At 37.7% G+C, this 20,091-nt stretch overlaps 1 protein-coding gene across 2 annotated transcripts; it reads left to right on the top strand.

Moving 5' to 3' along the window:
- The first annotated feature begins 259 nt into the window (after positions 1 to 259).
- On the top strand, positions 260 to 19,989 carry LOC108596056 (calbindin-32). 2 transcript variants are annotated; one of them, XM_017981450.2, is made up of 12 exons: positions 260 to 450; positions 9,864 to 10,089; positions 10,157 to 10,242; positions 10,297 to 10,386; positions 11,165 to 11,251; positions 11,377 to 11,517; positions 12,388 to 12,443; positions 12,516 to 12,561; positions 16,785 to 16,796; positions 19,323 to 19,379; positions 19,440 to 19,511; positions 19,571 to 19,989. In XM_017981450.2, the coding sequence occupies exons 2-12, from the start codon at positions 9,939 to 9,941 to the stop codon at positions 19,715 to 19,717; spliced, it is 945 nt and encodes a 314-aa protein (XP_017836939.1). In that variant the 5' UTR covers positions 260 to 450; positions 9,864 to 9,938; the 3' UTR covers positions 19,718 to 19,989. The 2 variants fall into 2 exon arrangements, with proteins under 2 accessions (XP_017836939.1, XP_017836940.1); XM_017981451.2 differs by lacking the exon at positions 16,785 to 16,796 and having other exon boundaries at positions 261 to 450.
- The last annotated feature ends 102 nt before the right edge of the window (positions 19,990 to 20,091 follow it).

The raw sequence follows: 20,091 nt of genomic DNA, 5'->3' as shown, positions 1-20,091 counted from the left end.
TTGTTTTGCTTTTGTTTACCAAATTTGCCCAAATTCAACAGTTTGTTGCCAAGCCCTATGCGCAATGTTGCCAGCAACATGTTGCTAAGCTGCCTGGCCCCGGACAACACTCGACACAGTGTGCGCTCGCTCTCGCTTTCTCTTCGCTTTATATGTGTGGTGCACTCTCGCTCGCAGTTGTCTTATTTTTTAGGCCCAAGGTGTGTTGAGTTTTTGGGCATTGATAAACCGTTGGCCAGGCAGCAATTCATGCAGTCTACAAAGGATTCTAGACGTTAACGGTTCTACCAAATAAAGAGCAGCAAAGCACAAAAACCAATTTAATAAAATAATCATCAGTCAACCACAAATAAAACATAAATCGTTGCGTGCGTCTGAACTCCCTAGAGTATTTTTGAAACTCGTGTAAAATCGTGTGTACTTACATTTGTGTTTATTTGGAGCTTTGAAGTAAATATACAATTTTCAATTATATCGCTAATTATTTAAATGTGCAATTACAAACTAATGGCAACTAAATTGTATTTTAAGCTGCATATACAAATTAATTAAAATGCATGTCAAAGACTTAAGTAGCTGACACAACAACTTGATAAATGCCTAATTGCCTCATGTTGCAGGCCAACAATATACGCAATTATTTTCAACATAATTTATGCAGCATATACAAACGTTGCCAAAAATGCTACACATCAAGGTTTTCGAATTGTCACAAAACAAATAAGCAGGGCTAGATCTCGATATACATTGTTGTTGCATTGGCTAAAACTAAAACAAAAATAGGCACAAAATTGAATGCAAATACGTTTTAATGCGGCGCCAACAACTTCAATATGCAAACAATGAACCTTTATGCTAATTTAGCATACAATAAAGTAAATACTAAGCGCAATAAAAGCAAACAGCAACAAAAACAATGCGCACTAAAGCGTTTGAATTTCAATTAAAAGAAAAAGGGTGCTCCCCAAATAGATAAAGGGACAACGGTGGCAAATTAATATGCATATAACGTATACGCAGCGTAAAATGCTTGCGCGTACTTTCCCCTCAGCAGTCATTAAATGACATATACGCAAACTTTGCGCTCAAATGACTCAATGGCGCCCTTGTTGCTGTTTATTACACACACACAATTACACACGCACACACACACACACACATGCATAGACAGCGTCCCAGAGATGTCTGTCTGTCTGTCTGTCTGGCTGGCTGTCTTCATGTCTGCGCGTCTGTTTCGCTGCAGGTCCAACTCACATGTCGACTTTGTCAAATTTATGACAGTTAGAGCTTTCTTAATTTATGCTCATTCATAAATTTAAGCAAACAGTCCAAGGTTCATTTGCATATGCCGACGCCTGTGCGTATGCAACAGCTCGCGATACATTCTTGCAAAATTAAGCGAGCGAAAAAATAACAATTTTGAACTTCGTATAGACTGAGAGACGAACACAGCTTAAGAGCTCGAGCAGCGCTGCAGCTTGAGTTTGTTTTTCTTGGATTTATTTAAGCAGCTTAGTTTCGCTCAGCAAATGGATTTATTTGCAATTCATTGCAAGTTTTCTTAGTATTTGCTGCTGTAGTTTCTTAGACTTGAAGCACATACGCTGCTTATATATATATAAGCGTATACTTCAAAGAGAATTCAGCGGCAACTTTATACGTACATAAATAATTAACAATAATTGCTGTCACTTGCCCATTTAAATGGTCTTTAGTTTGCCTGTCTCGCGTTCCTTTCTGCCTTTAAGCAAACTTTGTATTATTACAAGCTGCAAGTGGCATAATACAAAATTAATTTGCTTCGCTTGCAGTAACAACAACAACAAGAACAGCGAAAAAATAACAACATTTCATTTTATCATCGTTTTGCCATTTTACTTTATTTATTTGCACAGGCAAATTACAGACGTAAGTCAACGAAAGGAAACCCACAAAAACACAAGTATAAAAAAAAATCCGCAATGTGTTTTCCTGCGCTCTTTTCTTTATTTTTTTTCATTTTGGCTTTCAGCAGCTTTTGCCACAAATGAAATAATTAAAATAACACAAATGCGTTCGCAACACGTTTCAGCGCGTTGCCTGCTGCTGTTGTTGTTGTTATTGTTATTGTAGCTTTTCTTGATTTAACAAAAGCATTGTGCAGTCATTGAGGGCAACAACAATAAACACAATTCCGAGAAAAATATCAAAATAAATATGATAAAAATTAGGAAAAACAATAACAAAACGCAAGACGGCAAGTCAATAAGCCTATTTATTTAAGGCTTATGATTTCAATAGACTTTAAACCAAACAAATAGCTATAAAAATATAATGTGCATAAATTATAGTCCACAGTAGACTATAATTGAATAGCACAACTCAACTAATTGGCGCCTATGGCATAATAAAACTTCATTATGCTAACCAAAAATTACGAACCCTCAAAGTAGTTTCAAGTGCTTGCGCTGCTCTTCAATTGCTGGCAATTTGGCAGGACCTACACACACGCACATAATATAACTTATATTTACTGCTGGCATTTTCCAAAAATTATCTTTACACAATGTCAAGCACAATATTTGCCCAGAGCGGGAGGGAGGGCTAAAAAGCTGAACGTGCCATTAGGTCCCTTTCACGCCAAGCACTAATAATTATTCTAATTACAAGATAACCAAAAAAAAGTTCAGACCAAAGTGTGGCACAATTGCCTCAAGCATAGTCAAATATTTGGTCTAGGGCAACAGCAGCAGAACAATCAGCATAAATTTTATGACTACATATACCCTATAAAAAATACGCGCTATACTTGGAAACTAATTTAAAAGGAAATATGTATAGCTTAATGTTATCGAACAGCAGCTTAGTAAATCAAGTCGAAATAATAAATAACTAAGCAGCAGCTTAAAAAGCGTTAAAAGGGGCATTTCTAGATTAACTTGATAAGTGGCATATGCTAGCCGTATACGAATATACAGAATATATTAAAGTCAACAACATTCCACACACACTTTACGCTTTGGCGGCAGCTATGAAATCTTTTCACACATACCACATTGTGCGGCTTGTACGCCTAGACGAACCTGCTTCTTAATTATGTTGGCCAGACCGTTATTATTTATTATTATTGTTATAGCTACTTGATTATTATTTATACAAAAGCCAGCGCACACTGTGTTTGGGGCATAAAAAGTAAATGCTATGTAAATATTTACAGCATTTGCGTTTGTCGCAACTTTTTATGTAGCAGGAGGAGGAGGCATTAGTCGGTCAATTTATCAAGCCAAAGCCCGCTCAGTTGGTAGTGTTAGCCGTTAATATAGCCGTTTAATGTGCCAATTTTGATGGCAAAAAGAAAACAATTAAAATGAAACTCCTTATGCAAAGCGTCGATGCGTAAATAATATTAAAATGTTATAAAAACAAATTTTATTTTATACAAATAAGGCAAAGCGACTTTTGTGCGCCAGATTTTTCCTGCCTTGACCAACAGCTGCTAAGCATTAAAAATGAAAATGACGCAGCAATTGTGGGTGGGCTGGCTACGTTTACGGTTCATTGATTTAGCCAAAAAAAAAGAAATTTTGACTTAAGCGCTTTGTTTACAACACTTTTGTTATTTGTTTAGTTAGACGATACTACGAAATTGGCAATCGTTGTTAATTGGCCAAGCAAATAATTATTGTACGCAGAATATTTTATGACGTTTGCATTTCTATCAATAGCAACGATGACTGCTGACTGTTGCTGATGTGTCCTTGGCACGTTTGTATAGCTACGTGTCCAACAATTGTGACACTTGCAAAATGAATGACTGACATTTCCATTTGCAAATTGACAAAAGCCGCGAGCTCAGCTTGAATTATAAAAATAAAATAAAGCAAAAAGCAGCGTCACAGCATCCAGCAAACAACAAACTTTAATATATATAAAGATAATATGCTGAGCTACGCAGCATATTAAACAATAAAGCATACACTTAATTAATTTTTGTAGCAGCTATGCCACTAAAAGTTAAAGCCCTTCAAAGCTGCCATATTTTTTACAAAGGTAAAGGCAAAAACTTTAAGCCCTTTACAGCTTTTGCCGTAAATTATGCTTTATGCAAGAGGCAAACTTTTTTTTCTGTATGAATTTTATATGCGTTAATGCTATGCATATGTAAGTGTAAGCTCACACACACATCTATACATTTGTTAATAACAAAGTGTTTTTCTTTTTCAAGTGTTGCGCATGATATATCATTTGCAAATGTTTTTATGAATATATTATGTGCTCAAAACTAAATTGAACCCAACTCAGCATTAGTGCTCAATGACTTTTCACTTTGTCGACTTGAAAAGGGTATCCTTGTGCCTCTGCCTCCTGCTCAGCCAGTCATGCTCAGCGCTCTTTTCATGCTTAATTGAACTTGTGTCATCTGGCCTGGCTTGTCTGTCTGTTGCCATAAAGTAAAAACATATACAAACTGTACATTTTATGTACTTGACTCAACAGTTAGCGCGCAAAGTGTGAGAAAATGAATGAAAATCTAACGCTGACAGCAGCGTCTATAAAATAAAACACATTCTTTTTAGCTGCAAGGCAATATACACGCTTCAAAAAAAAAAAAGAATATTTAATTAAACCACAGACGCTTGTTGTTTTGAGCCTCAGCCGCAAAACTCTAATTAGTTTTATGCCAATTTCGCGCGATTGCAACGCATTTTGTATTTTCGTTCCATTTGCCACACTGCAGTCGTTTTAATTAAATTTAAAATTGCTGAATAAAAAAGAACACGGCACAGAGAAATGTGCGCTACGGGCAGCTACTAATTAGTGAGCGCCAGTGAGTTGGCTTAAACGTTTTAACGTCAATGCTGCGTATACGCAATGCACAATGTCACAGAAAGGCTAAAGGCTATTGTTATAGACTGCATGTTGTGTTGCGATTAAACGTAAATCCGATTTAGCTGCAGACATGCACTGAAGCCTGAAATTGGAATATTAATAAAGCTTGCTTTAAATTATCTATTGAGCCCAAGTTGGCCCCTTGGCATGCACTGACTAGGAAACATTCCTTTGACATGATGTGAGCGCTGGCTAAAAATATAGCAAGCAATCCACTGACCTCTCTTTGGCCACGTGTACTCTTTGCTGTGCAATCCAACATATTACAATAATAAATTTCTGCATGTTTTCTTTCACTTGTCAGTGGCTTTCTGCGTAAAAATAATTGAGCAGCCGACGCGTTAAGTTTTTCATTCACAAGTGCAAACGAAGCAGACGCCTTTGCTCTGACAGCCAGTGTAAGTGCGAGTGCTGAGATTTCTTTGCTCTATAAATAGTCTATTATTGGATATTATCAGTGTTGCAGTTGGCAACCAACTTGCCCAATTCGTGCCCACTAGCACTCAGCTATGATATACACTTTAGCACAAAGTGCATGGCACACTGTGTGCTTAATTGGCAACATTAATAGTCCAACTTCTTGCTGTTATAATGCTCCATAATAAGCAAAGGGTAGCTGCTTTATAATTAAGTATACGCGCTGTAAGACAAGCAAATTCTTTTAACATTAAAAATTAGAGCTCATTAAAATTATAAGTACAACTGTCCATACTTTGTTTACAATTTTTACACAATTTACAAATACTTTGGCTGCAAACACTTGTGTGTGTGGCTGCTGCTAAAGGCCAAAGAGAAAATAAATATTGAAGTTTATATTAGCTTTGGTATTAGACTATATATAGCCAGATCATGTGTTTAACACTTGCTGTGTCTTATTGCCTGATTTATGCGATTCAAGTGCACATAAATTTAGTGCAAACTTTCGCTTAATTGAAATTTATGCACATTTCAATATTGAAATTATTGCACAGCCATGTGTATAAATAAACATAAAATAATGTGCTAATTGCCTAAAACGCTTGCTAGTCGAATGTTTATAAATTTGCAGCTGTAGCTGTGCACAGCTTAATGCAATTTGTCAACTAATTGGATTTGAATGTATTTTGGCATTTGTTTATTTTAACTGCAAATTTTTTATGGCCGCCTACCTTAATTTTGTAAGCTATAAATAAAATTGTTGAAGATGTCAAAGTGTTTTTGATAAATCATCTGAGTCAGCCTGACTTTTGGCTATAAATTATATGACACACGTTCGGCTCTCGTTAGTGCACGGGAATTGCAAACCCTTTTTTTTTATGGGCCCACGCCTTGTTTGAGCAGCAGATTGATCGTTTACACAGATATTTCTCATGCAAATCAATGTCGGGTTACGTCCATTTGCCTTTTTTATGTGTTAGTCAGCGCAATTTACAAACCATTGGACAGCTGATTTAGGCCAGACAAATTTGTTTGTGATATAAAAATGTTTTACTGTGTATAACCCTTTCTTTTTGACATTATTTTTGTTGTTGTTGTAAATGTCAATGTCAAGTCGCAACTGTTGCCCGTGTGCTGTTGTTTGGCCAAGGCTAACTTTATTATGCTCGCTTGCATTCACTGTCAAGTGGCAGCAGCGCCCTTGACAGCCTTAGAGCCTTAGCATTACACTCATTTTAGAACTTTTGCGTTTTCTTTGTATGATTTGCGTGGCGGCAGGCGTTGTAATGAAAGTGCGGCAAACGCATTCAAATTCCAGCACACAAAAGCAAAAGTGTTGCAGAGGCACGTAAATAAACCTGCAGATTACACTACACTAACAAAGGGAGTGCAATTAAATAGCAGCACTCACTCTACTTAGCATATTACATATTTAATTCAAGTCTACAAGACTTTGTATTCATTAGATACACAGTCAATCCTCTGAAGCTTTTGTATAGCAAAAGCAAACTTAATGCGCTGGCTAAGCAGCAGGCATAAAACTCAGTGAGTCAGTCAGTCAGCCAGTCAGTCAATGTGTTAAATTGTACAAGCTTGTCAGTGCACTTGTGTGTGTGTGTGTGTGTGTGTGTGTGTGTGAATATATCTTAGTTTCTATTTCCGCCTGCACTTGCATAAATAATATCAAACACTGACATTGTCTAAATGTACGTGTATGCGCACTGTCTGTCTTTATACTAACACACATATATATACATATATACACTGCATGTATATTATTTATGAATATGACTTTAGCTGACACATTGCAGCGCAGAAGGCTACAAAAGTTTTTATGCGCCAGTTGTCTGCGTTTCGTATATGGCCGCCTGTAAAAATCTCCCCTAAAAAGCTGTGCTCGACTTTTAGCAGCTGCTTTGGGCCAAATGTTGCGTCTTGCGTAGGCAAAGGCTGTAAAACATAAAAATGTATATAAATTCGTGGTCATATGTTAGTCAGTGTCATTTAGTATGATTAAGCAAAGTCTAACAACATATTTATGCGGTAGGCAGTAACAGATTATGACTTTTATTGTTATAAATAAATAAATAACAAAAATGATATGGCAATGCTTTGTACTCAATGCAGCATTATTTTAATATTGTTAACGTTTTCATTTCAAAAGTACAAGCTTGGCTTGCTATCGACCGACCGCCGCCGACTATCGATCAACACTTGCAACGCGTAACTTGCTGCATTTGAAATTTATAGGCAACTTTTACAAGTAACTAACATAAATCAAAAGCACAAAAATATTATTGCTGCTTACCTGCAACGAAAATCAATAAACTTGTTAAAAACCAATCGCAAGGCCAAACAATAAGCAACAACAACAACATCAATAAATGTAACTCGGCAAAAGGACAGACAGTTTTTGTTTTTTGCTCAAGCCCTTGCCCGCTGTCGTTGTTAGTCGTAATTAAAGTTAAATATAGAATGCAGACAACGGGCGATGAAATGGTTAAGCCCTCTAATGTATTATGCAGACGTTGTAAAAGTCGCCTATAAATAGAAACGCAGGCAGAAAGTGAAGCAACAGCAGCGAGCATGTCGACAAATTTCCGCAATTTGCGGCAGCAAGCGCTGGAAACAAACACTTAAATTAAATGTGAACTAGCAGCTTAATGCACTTATAGCCAGAAGACAGGTGGCCGTCATGCCATTCTATGCCACTTGTACTCAATGCCAGACGAAGCTGAACTTGTGCGCCAACTATAGCTCAAGCCAGAGTGTTGTGCGTGTTGCCGCCGCCGCCGCCGTCGCTGCCACTGTGGCTGTCATTGTTGCTGCTGGTTTCCGTCAAACTGGCACTTTAGCACGCGCCACAGCTGCGCAGGGTGTACAACAAAACTGTGAGCTTGACTTATGCAATTCGCAAAGGCGACAACTATTTAATGTTAAATTTTTTATGATTTACTGTTTTCGTGCGAGTCGTCCATTAGCGTCGTCACAACGTGGTCATGCCTGCAACTATGCTATGCTCAAAATCGAGTTTATTTTTGTTTCATTATTTCCGTTTCCGTTGTTTGATAGCTGCTGACAGCTAAAAAAAAAAATATATATAAATGCGTGACGCGCCACAAAGCTGCAAAACAAATGTAAAAACAATTGTGTTATGGCGCAGAAAAATACAAATTATGTTTGTCGGGGCGTATACTTAATTTTAGCTGCTTATTTATGTAGCTGCTAATTTTTGGCATATTATGCAATGCAAAACATTTGCTAACTTCAAACGAATACAAGCCAACATTGAATTACAATTTTATTGGCCAAGTTGTAGAATTTAATTTGACTGCTGGCTAATTTTTATCTAGATTTACTGCAATGACTGTCAATTTTAAATTGAACTTTGTGCTGCTGCAATGTTGGCCAGCCCGAATGGGTGGCCGTTGCCAGAGTAATAGTTTGCCAAAGGCATTTGTCTTTCAAACTTGCTTGGCATGCGACGCACGCCTAGTGCACAATGAAATGTTTTCACATATTCAGCTGAATAAATATGTATATATATGTATATGTAAGTTACAGCATCGCATGCCAATGCTGCGGGCTAGGGTCATGCTTGGTATTTGCTTTGTGCGGCTTTTGCTGTTACAGCACATGGCAAACGGCGCGCCAGTAATGTAAGTAAGCAGAACTGTCGTACGTCTAATGAGCTTGACCTAGAATGGCAAACGATATGAGTTGGCAAGAGTCCAGACTTCTACGACTTTGCACAATAGGTAGTTCCAAGTGTGTTTGCGACAAAACAAATTAAATAAGAATATGGTTAAACGCAGAGTGAAAGGTGCAGCAACAAAAGCAAAGGCAACAAGTTGCGCTCACTTCAAATTCATTTAGCAGTCGAGTCCAGGCAAAGGGTTTGTGCTCGACGCCGCAGGAGTCGCCACAACCGCAACGAACTGTCAAGAGACGTGCAGCGCTAGTTTTTCCTCTATGCACAACAAGAGCAACAAATGCATTAATTTATGCTTGTTATGTTACTTTGTGTAGCAATTTATAATGTCATAGCGTGGGCGGGGGCAATTGTTGTGAGCTGCGTGCAGTTCAATTCAAGTGCTGTGCTTCGTGCTCTACTATGCAATTAAAACTGCTGGCGCGTACACTGCGTATACGTAACGTAGCTTTTTTGCGGCTTTACACAACGCAACTTTGTTGCGTGTTTGCTCTAATCCTGTTAGCTCTGTTGCTCTGCTCTGCTTTTTTTTAATATGCTCTGTTGCCTGCAGCTCCTGCTGTCAGAGTCCTTGGGCTGCGTGCAAGGCGCCCCACTGTGCACACACAGTGTGCTATTAATTTCAAGCTCACCCACAGGCAGGCAGGCGTCCAGCCACTACCCGCCACTAAGCCAATAATGAACTTTGCTGGGCAAAACTAATTTATTTAATTTCACATTTTTAACTCAACGCCTTTGCCATATGCAGCTAAACTAATTGAAAAATGCCTGCTGCACGCACTAAATTTAAACAATTTGTTGAGTAGTTTTCATTCAATTTTCTAACCAAGCGCACAAAACACATTTTTTGTGTCTGTCTTCGCAGTTAAGAGCCCCATAAAACACACACAAGCTCGACATACAGCGCATAAAAAAGGAAAACAAAACAAACGTCAGAGAAATGGATTCTGCTGCAGCTGCCGCCGCCAAGCGTGTGCAAATCGAAAAGGCACACAATTTCATGCGCCAATATCGTGATCCTGAATCACGCGAGTTGAAAAAATTGTCAGCCAATCAGTTTATGGATGTGTGGGAGCACTATGACAAAGATGGTAAGCAAAAGATTTAACATGAGCACTGATTTTTGTCACACTTTAAGCTTTGTTTGCTGCTACGCAGGCAATGGTTACATTGAGGGCACCGAGCTGGATGGCTTCTTGCGTGAGTTTGTATCCAGTGCCAATGCTACGGACATTAGCCCAGAGGTAAGTGGCAGTTGCAGCGTCTACAACGTCTATTAACATTGCATACTCTGCTAGGCTGTTACTGACACCATGCTGGAGGAGCTGAAGTCTTGCTTCATGGAAGCCTATGATGATAATCAGGATGGCAAAATCGATATACGCGAGGTTTGTACAATTGCATGGCGCACGTGCCGTATGCGCAATGTCACTATGGCTCAATGACAATTTAGTTTGCTGGCAAATTGCTTTTTAAATGATGCTGTGTTTATGTTTGTGTGTGTGTGTGTGCTTTGGGCCAAGTTCGCGACAGAAGCTGCTGCCAAATGAGTTTTTAATTGAGGCTCAAGTATTGAAGGCTTGCGCCAAATGATAAATGAGTTAAAGGCACAGCCCAGTTTATTGTAGCCCAACACCCACACATACACACACACACTCGCATTAGCTGTTTTAAACTACAAAAAGCTTTTAGCTTCAACCCATATCATTCATAATTTGCACAAGGCAAAAAGTGTCAGCTGGCATTTGAAATTTTGCTACCTGTGCAACCTTTTTCACTGACAAAACTTCAATGCAAGTTTTTAGACAACCACGACGCTTGTTCTATATTTAAATATACGACTAATTAGTTAAAGTGCTACACAACTTTGTTGCACAAGAATTTTAATCACATTAAATCTCAGCAAGTTGGCTTATTTTTAGTTCGACATGAACGGAATTCAAGCAGACATTTGAATTATGCGCCGGCCAAAACTTTTTTCGTGTTAAATCCTGCAACGGGCAGCAAGTTTTGGCCAGAGTTTTTGCAGTTTTCAGCTCAGTTTTTTTTTTAATTTTCTTGGACTAACACTGGCTTAAAGTTCATACACTGCTAACGTTTAGTGCATTTTTATTAATCTACGTTTTTTTTTTTCATTCATTCTACCAAAAATGTCTATTCACACAGCTCGCTCAACTTTTGCCCATGGAGGAGAATTTCCTTTTGCTTTTCCGCTTCGATAATCCCTTGGAATCAAGCGTTGAATTCATGAAGGTAAGTGCTGACCAGCCGAGCATTAAGCAACAGCAGTCAAAAAGGGTCCAGGCCACAGTAAACGCTTTTGATGACTAATTGAACTTTGCACCTTCTATATACAAACAACATTTTTTTTTTGTTAGATCTGGCGTGAATACGACACTGATAACTCTGGTTACATTGAGGCGGATGAGCTAAAGAATTTCTTGCGCGACTTGCTCAAGGAGGCAAAAAAGATCAATGATGTGTCCGAGGATAAGCTTATTGAATACACAGACACTATGGTACGTATACTTGATATTTACAAGCAGATAACAACAACAACGACAACAACAGCTGCTACAATCAATGTCAACGCTGTTTGACAGCATTTTGCTGCGCTGTCAACCGTAAAATATTGCAATTAGTTTAGCAGCACCCCTTCGGAAATATAAGAGCGCAATATATATGTGTGTATATAGTACGGCAATTTATGTGCCGTCAAAGCGTTGTTAATTAAAAAGTTTTTAATGAAGTTCACATCGCAAGTAATTTGTGCTAGTGTCGGCTAGTTGCAGTTACCTCGATAATGCGCGCGTATTAAGCTAAACGCATAATAATTTAACTTTGCGGGCAGAACTTGTAATTTATGACTCACTACAATTGCCAGCGCACTTGATATCGAGCTAAGAGCGGTTTGCTTTGTAAAAGTTATGAAAAAGTTGTAGATAGCTTATAATTTTAATTGCTGAATTTTATACAATATATATGTTAAGCTTTAAATATTTATGAGCTTAGCTTTAATTGCTGGTTTCAACGACTACTTAGCAAACTTTTATTCAGTGTGCCCAGACTATTCTAAATCAGCTATCGATAACATTAAGCAATTGATATATTAAATTCAAATAGCTAAGCTAAGCAGTCAATTAAGCAACTCTAAGCTTGAAATCAAAAGTTATATTTTATGCCTGTTATTTGATACTTTTTTCTTACAGTGTAAGCAGTATGAGCTCTGCTTTACGTTTGATTTAAATCAATACTTACGCAGTTTGCTTTATAACTCGAACTCATAACAAGCTTACGCTGAATTAATTGAGCACATAAAAAACTTTAGTCATTTAACTTACCTAACTCTCCCACGCTGTGTCCCTCCCCCCCTCTCTCTCTCTTTATAGCTACAAGTCTTCGATGCCAATAAGGATGGTCGTTTGCAGCTATCGGAAATGGCCAAGTGAGTTGCAACAATGAGACGCAACTTAAAGCATAAAACTAAATGCGGTCATTGCTATATATTTCATTGCAGACTTCTTCCGGTTAAAGAGAATTTCCTGTGCCGTCAGGTATTCAAGGTAAGTACCTGAAGGCCTCTCGCTTCTGTACACTTGTTATTTACGCAGGAAGTTAACTTGAGCCTAAGTACAGCGTACTACAATTTATATTACATCAAATTATTTAAAACAAAAAAAAAAGAATACGTAAGCCAGCCTTATACACCTTGAAGCACTTGCATAGGAATTGCCTTAGTCTTTAGTCTCTTAGCTATTGCATTGCATTTAGTATGAATTTCAATTTGTTTTTATTATTTCATTGTTATTGTTTTATTTACAAACTCACCGTTATGTCTGTGTTTGCCTCAATGCGTAGAGCCACGTGGCCAATTTTCTTTTTCCTGTTTTGCTATTTCTTTGTGCTGTTGCGTCACAATCGTAAAATAAAAACCAGCGAAGCGCACAAATCTCAAGAACTGCAATGCACAGCAAAATAAAATGATAGAAGTTTGCACGCGGCTTACGCGGCGTATGCGTGTCAGCTGCAACTGCTTGCTGTGTGAAGTGGGGCGCTGCCCAAATCAATTTCAATTTGAGCTAAACAGGCGTTGCTGCCATAAAGTTTGCTTAGCCCACAGGCCTCTAAGCCTAGACAAACCGCTTTTATAACTTATTTTACACGGCATAAACAACAACAACAACAACAGGAACAGCAACGAGCTGAAAAACTTTTCACTTTTAATTAGACAGCAGCAGGTGTTGCGCGTCAAAATACCCAAGGGAGCGGCTGATGCCAACTCGTATATTTGACATTTAATATTAAACAGTTGACGCTGCCCGAAAAGAGCAGCAGCAACAGCTCCACATCCACATTGAGGTTAAATGGAGCGCAACTTGGGCTGCCTAAGCCATTGTTGTCGACTCATGCAACCGACTGACTGGAAAGTAATAACACTCCCACACATATACCATATATAGCTTAACAAAAGCCAACTTGGTCATAAGTTTGACATGGTCATAGTCACAGCAATGCTTCAACTTATTGTTCGCCTGTTTGTTGCTCTCTCAGCAGCGCCGAGTGTGGTTGCCTTCAAGTAAGCTAATGTAGTTTGGTCTCCAGACGCAGTCAGCAAAGCAAATAATACAAAGCGTCAGTTTATAAACAGTCCAAGAATTGCATTAAAAAGCGTTCACTTCTTTAACTTGTTCAATGTTCTTGCTACGAAATAGTTTGAAATTCAATTAACTCATACTTAACAAAAAAAATTCCTGTCAGGCAGCAAGTTGTGGCAAGTAATTATAGCAAACTTCTTGCGCCAAAATAATTGCAAAAATAATTAATGTTTGCAGTTTGCAGCAACCACAAATATGACAATTTAATGCCCAAGCAGCTTGTTCAACTGACAATAGGCTAGGAAAACCAAACCCGTTCCTGCTGATTGCAAACACAGAGTCTCAATTACCAACCAACCAAGCAAGGCGCGTGGGCGAGCTGTGTCTGTGTCTATGTGGCAAGGACTACAAAATCTTTCTTTTTATGTTACAGTTACAGAAAGTACGAGGAGCACTTCAAGCAGTTGCTACAACGATGTTTGGCAACCCAATCATGACCAGGCTACAAATGCTACATTTGCCAAGCTTTTACGTACGTTACGTATGTTGTTTTGCTTTGGTAATCAACTGCCGGCGACACATTGAGCAAACAGCACAGCAGGCAAACAGTGCGAAGCGAGTGGTGCACAGTTGGGAAAGCTTATTGTTATTTCCAACAAAATGTACGTGCTTCAGTCGCACACATGTCTCAAATTGTGAATTTGTTTGGCGCTAGCATAAACTCAAACTCTCAGTGTGTGTGTGTGTGTGTGCGATTGAAAAGTGTTCAAGTCAAGCAGCAGCTGAAACACATGGCGTATGCGCAATTTTCATTAAACACGCCTGTTAGTTTGGGCTGCTGATGTATATGTTGCATATTATTAGGCACACTCAACAGACAGCCAGACAGACAGAGAGTTAGATAGACAGCTGGAGCGACAGTTGACGTAGTAGCAATGCGACCAATGTGCAATGCGTCATGTGTGCGCTCAACCACACATTTGAAACCTCCGCCACACATTTGCAGTTGAGTGGCAGAGGACATGTAAACTATTTGCCAGCGTGTTACGCCTCGCCGCACACATGCGACATTTTATTTGACTTTTTTCGCTGTCGTTCGTTGGTATTGGGCGAGAACGCTCGCGTCATGCCACGCCCACACTATGCCCAAAGCATGTACAATGTAGCCAATGTAACTGGCACTCACTTCACTTCACTGCCCCACAGACACAGCAACAATTTTTTACTCTTTATTGTTTACAGTTATAATTTGCTGCATCCGGCCGTAAGCATCAGTCGTTAAAGTCATAACTGTGACCATGGCTAACAGCTGATAAGCTAAGCGCACACACACACACACGCACACTGCACTTTGTTGCAATGCTTATTAACGCCACACAGAGGCAAGTAATAAAAAATTGCTGGCGCAACTGAGCTTAAGCTGCCATAAAATTGGCATTTCCAGCCCATTTGCCGCCGTCGCATAATACGCATTTATGTAGACAGGTAAACTTTGTAAAGCAATAAAAGTGCAAATAAAAAGCAGCCAACAACAAAATATGAACAACTTATGACTTATTATTATGTGCGCCAGCCGCCAGGTAATTGCCACAGCATCAACTACACTGCGCTACCAAAATAAAATATTTGACGACAGCTTAAACTTTTAATGCTCACGCTGTAATTAAAAAAATGCATTAAAGCCAATTTTAAACAACAGTATTTAACTGAATCAATAGTCACGCTAAACTGCGTTGCTTGTTGCAAACGCAAAAGTTAAAGCAAACAAACAAGGGATAATCCCAAAGCGTTAAATCGTAAAAGTGCATTAAGCATTTTACATTTCAGCCTAAGGCTCAAATCATTTGAGATAGCTAAAACTTTCTATATATTTCTACAGCTTACAGTCACTTGGTTTCTAACTTTAGCTAACAAAAATCAAAGATAATGTGGCATGCCACACAGTCAAAGCTTAAACATAGCAGCAGAAACAAATTTGTAGTTGCCTAGTGAGTGTTTGTGTGTGTGTGTGGTGGGCCAAGCTAAAGACGTGCCGTTTGGCAAAGTGCCAACAGCCATAACGGTTTATGCTAATGCACATCACGTATACGCCGCATGTGTCGCATTGGCTAGCAAAAGCATAATGCAGCTAAAGTTGCAGTTGTATACGAAAAAGCGAAACCTTGAATTGTGTACTGGCTACATTTAACTTTTGGCCAGCTTAGACTGCACTATAAAACCCACTCTAGGGCATAAACATGCATACATATATTTTATTTTTACGCTGGGAGTGCGAGCAGTGCATTTAACTGCCGACGGGCTTTTAGCTTGAAAACATTGCTTATGGTCGTTTTGGGCTAGCACAGACAGTTTTCCATTTTCATTTGTTTATAACTTTTTACTTGAGTTCTCTTACAACTGAAATTTACTTTTAGCACCATTTTAATGCAAATAAATTAGTTTATTTAGCCAACAAGCAATGCTGCCGAAAATTTATTAGACGCGCATAAATCTAACTTTGTTCTTGCCTATGAATTAGCTTATGTATAACTAGAAGTAATAATAATTTTAGCTTATAAGTTTGCTGCATTTTAGCCAAAAGCTTAGCTTACTAATAACAACAACAACAATTACAACAATTTAAAAAACTATTGCTAATAACTTCATAAGTAATAAGACACAGTGCATTTTAATTTATAATTATTTACAACTTTTCTGACTTTCTATTTTTTTCATATTCCCCTCGCCTATCCACAACTAATTATATGCCTCTAACCAAACTGCAACTACCTAAACTACAACTATATCTCTTTATATATAAAACTATATGCATATATATCTTTTTTCAACTGTGAACTACAATAACAACAACAATCAACACTGTACATTTTATTTCATTTCAAATAAAAATCGTAACTATTCAAATAAATAATACAACAACAACAAAATATCTGCACGTGATATAATTTTTTTTGGCTGCCACAAACGTTTTTTAAACACTGTTTAACTAAAAAAAATTAATAAACCAAATGCAATTAAAAAAACTCGACTTTAAATATTGCTGCAAAAACTTAAAAATTCAAATCAAAACCAATGCTGTATATAAAATTTATGACAACAACTGCACTGCCAACAAAACCAAATACAACAACAACAACTACAACAATAATAACAACAAATACACTTGCAAATACTATTTAAATGAAAACCAGGAGGGCATTGATGTAAGTATTAAACAAACTAACAATGTGTGTGAAAAGCAAAAAAAGTAAATAAATAAATAAATGTTACACAATGTTAAACAAATACAAATACAATGCAGAAATATAAAAACTAACTAACAAGTTTCGGTAAGCCGAAAATATAATACTCTTGCTATATATAATTAAAATTTAATTCAAAAGCATGCGCTACAAGATATTAAATTATAACTAAATATAGCTAATATATCTTTGCTATTAGTTAGTATACTGTTGGTAGCTCTAGTGCATGCTCTCGTATATTTGACTTAGCTTAATGTAAATTAAAAACTTCTATTTGCAATGCATGTTTCAAACAAACTTTTAAATAAGCCAATTGGCAACAAAACACATTTTTCATTGCGAGCTATAAATAAATTGCGCGCTGGCTTTCAAATTTAATTTCAAACTTTTCCAAGCGCTTTTGTTTTTTCTATACAACTTTTTCCAATAATTGCCAACTTGTGGCAGCAATAACCACTTGGAATTTTTATAGAATGACGTTGTTAGATGTGGGCACGAGTTTGTTAACCAAACTCTTCAGAAATTCATGTTACAGTCGGCAAACGGTTGAGTTGAACTATAATAAACTAAGAGCGCGGCTCTAATTATACACACACACACATACATACATACACATCCGAACTATATATATATAGCATACATGTATTTATATATAGTTAAAGATGGGTGATAAGTGCATGTACGTGCGCAGCTTAAACCTAATGATGGTTCAGATACCAGGCAACCTTTTGCATAATTTACACAAGCATGTCTGTGCGTATGTGTGTGTGTGTGTGTGCGGTTATGTGTGTGTTTAGGAACTTGGGACCATTGCCCATATGCTTAATGGCTGCCTCAGACATCCGCCCGAACGAACGAATGGGGTTTGGAAAAGTGTTGAAGTATAAAATAATTACTTCATTTTAATATTATGGAAATGTGCGAACGTGCCGCATCAGGCACGGCCGGCTTAAGTGCGCAATTTGTCAGCGAGCAAATGCGAGAGCTGTTGACAAAATGTAAAGCTTGCTTTTAGGCGCCATAAACCAATGCGACAGACAATATCCCCATATCTGTCTGCCGAGCTTAACAGCACAGTGGAACTTTGCAAATTAGAAGCAATTCAAATGAACTTTCCACACATTCTCAATTATTGTCTCGTCTCGCAAAGCCAAGCAAATTGACAATTCTAATTACGAAACAGTTTCAAGTTGAAAACTTTTGCCTAACAAACACCCACTGTATGAAAGTTTCCACCAGACACGCGGCAAAACAATGCACTACGCTTAATGGATTTCTAATCCTGTCGAAAATCGCTAAACATTGCCTAGAAAAAAATACATTTAGCTTGCTCTAAAGCCGCTTACGGCAAGTTAAATAAAATAAATGTTATCAGCCCTTTGGGAGGATAACATATATAAAACAAATTGTTAGCTGGCAAAATTTTAAGCCAATGCTATTTGGCTTTGCAGTAGGAAGCACCTGCTATATATTTGCAGCACTGCTGATTGCTTTTGCTACAACTGAGAGCTGCTGCGTATTAGCTTGCATAACCGCAAGCTGCCAAAACAAAGTGCAGAGCATTACTTACTATATATATAAAGCAATGTATGTATGTGTGTGTGTGGCATCGAAATCAATAAATTTAACTAGCGCTTTAACAATACAACACGCTCAACGCACACACAGCATAAATAATAGCTGCGTGCGCTGAAATGTATGCTACATTAAAGTTCGTAGCAAAGAGAATTCGCAATTTCACCTTAATGCATATTAATTACAAAAGCTACCAGGCCCTGCTACTAAACCAAATTGCCAAAATGCTTGCCGACTGTATGTGCTGTATGTGTGTGTGTGTGTGTGTGTGTGTGTGAGACACATGATAGAGTGAGACAGGCAGCGACAGAGACAGGCTGTTAAGGGAAAGACTTAACATGAGTTAATTAAGTCATACGTTGTAATATGCTCTGGCAACAATCAGCTTGAACATAAATGTTTGTTTGTTTGTCGGCCGGTAACTGCCCTGCGGTTGACTTTATATATTATACCATATGTATATTTTTTATGATTGTGCAAATAATTGCGCACAAATTGACTGTAATGTTTATTGAGCAAACAAGCAGATGACAGCCATTAAATAAAAATGAAGAGCAAACACATATGTAAATTAAAATTGATTTGCATGCAGCGCGCACAGTCTACGTCAAATGTCTGTATACGAACATGTTTTTGGCATGCATGCATGTATCTGTGTGTGGTTTAAATTTCCATAAAATTGTACACAAACCGAAGTTTGTGACTTGCAACTGTAGTTAAAAAAAAAATAAACAAAAATACAAACACATTTGCACACACAGAAACACATATACGTAGTTTTGAAACATTTACAACCGATTACAGCTGTTAAGTGCAGGCTAAAACGTGTCTATATTTAAAATTCTGATGGAAAACGCATTTGCATATCAGCTGCAACAATATTAACTTTTATATACATTTTTATTGCATTAGGGCGCCACAAAGCTAACCAAGGATGACATTGAAAAAGTTTTCTCGCTGTATGATCGTGTAAGTATTTTAACTAAAAATATTTATAGCTTTAGTTTGATCTATCAATTGCTTTAACAGGACAACAGCGGCACTATTGAGAATGAGGAGTTGAAGGGTTTTCTTAAGGACCTGCTCGAGCTGGTCAAGAAGGTAAGTTAGAGCAACGCTAAGCAAGCTTGTTGCTTAAGCTCTCACTGTCTCGTTCACAGGACGACTATGATGCACAGGATCTGGCTGCATTTGAGGAGACAATCATGCGTGGTGTAGGTCACGATAAGCATGGCAAGATCTCACGCAAGGAGTTGACCATGATACTGTTAACACTGGCCAAAATCTCACCCGATGAGGAACAGTAAGCAGCCTGCGTCCAACAAATGCCAATGCTTAAATATTTGTTAGCATACACATACATATATATACATATATATATATATATATATTTTTGTTACCAATTTGGGTAAACACAAAATCGAAGGCAATTGATTACTTTAAAGAAACTGCGCTTAAGCTGCAGCTGGAGGATTTTAGACCTGCTTGACAGACAGGACCTCTGAAACAAAACAAAAAACAAAACAAATTGTATGAAACGCATATACATATGCTGAAGAAAAAACATTTAAAAGAACAAACATTAATGTATTACTTAATTAAATAAATATAACTACAAGTGAGTGTTTTAAATAAAGTAAATGTTTATGCATGTTAAGCTTTTGAAAGTCTATTTCCTAAA

Source organism: Drosophila busckii, chromosome 2R (assembly GCF_011750605.1).
Source record: "Drosophila busckii strain San Diego stock center, stock number 13000-0081.31 chromosome 2R, ASM1175060v1, whole genome shotgun sequence".
NCBI classification, from domain to species: domain Eukaryota; kingdom Metazoa; phylum Arthropoda; class Insecta; order Diptera; family Drosophilidae; genus Drosophila; species Drosophila busckii.
The sequence above is the reverse complement of the archived record's forward strand: the minus strand, read 5'-3'. Positions and strand labels throughout refer to the sequence as shown.

Coding starts and splice junctions, on each gene's coding strand:
- LOC108596056 (XM_017981450.2), top strand. CDS start 9,939: ATGGATTCTGCTGCAGCTGCCGCCGCCAAGCGTGTGCAAATCGAAAAG. Junction 11,518..12,387: donor TTGAATACACAGACACTATG/GTACGTATACTT, acceptor CTCTCTTTATAG/CTACAAGTCTTCGATGCCAA. Junction 19,512..19,570: donor TGCTCGAGCTGGTCAAGAAG/GTAAGTTAGAGC, acceptor TCTCGTTCACAG/GACGACTATGATGCACAGGA.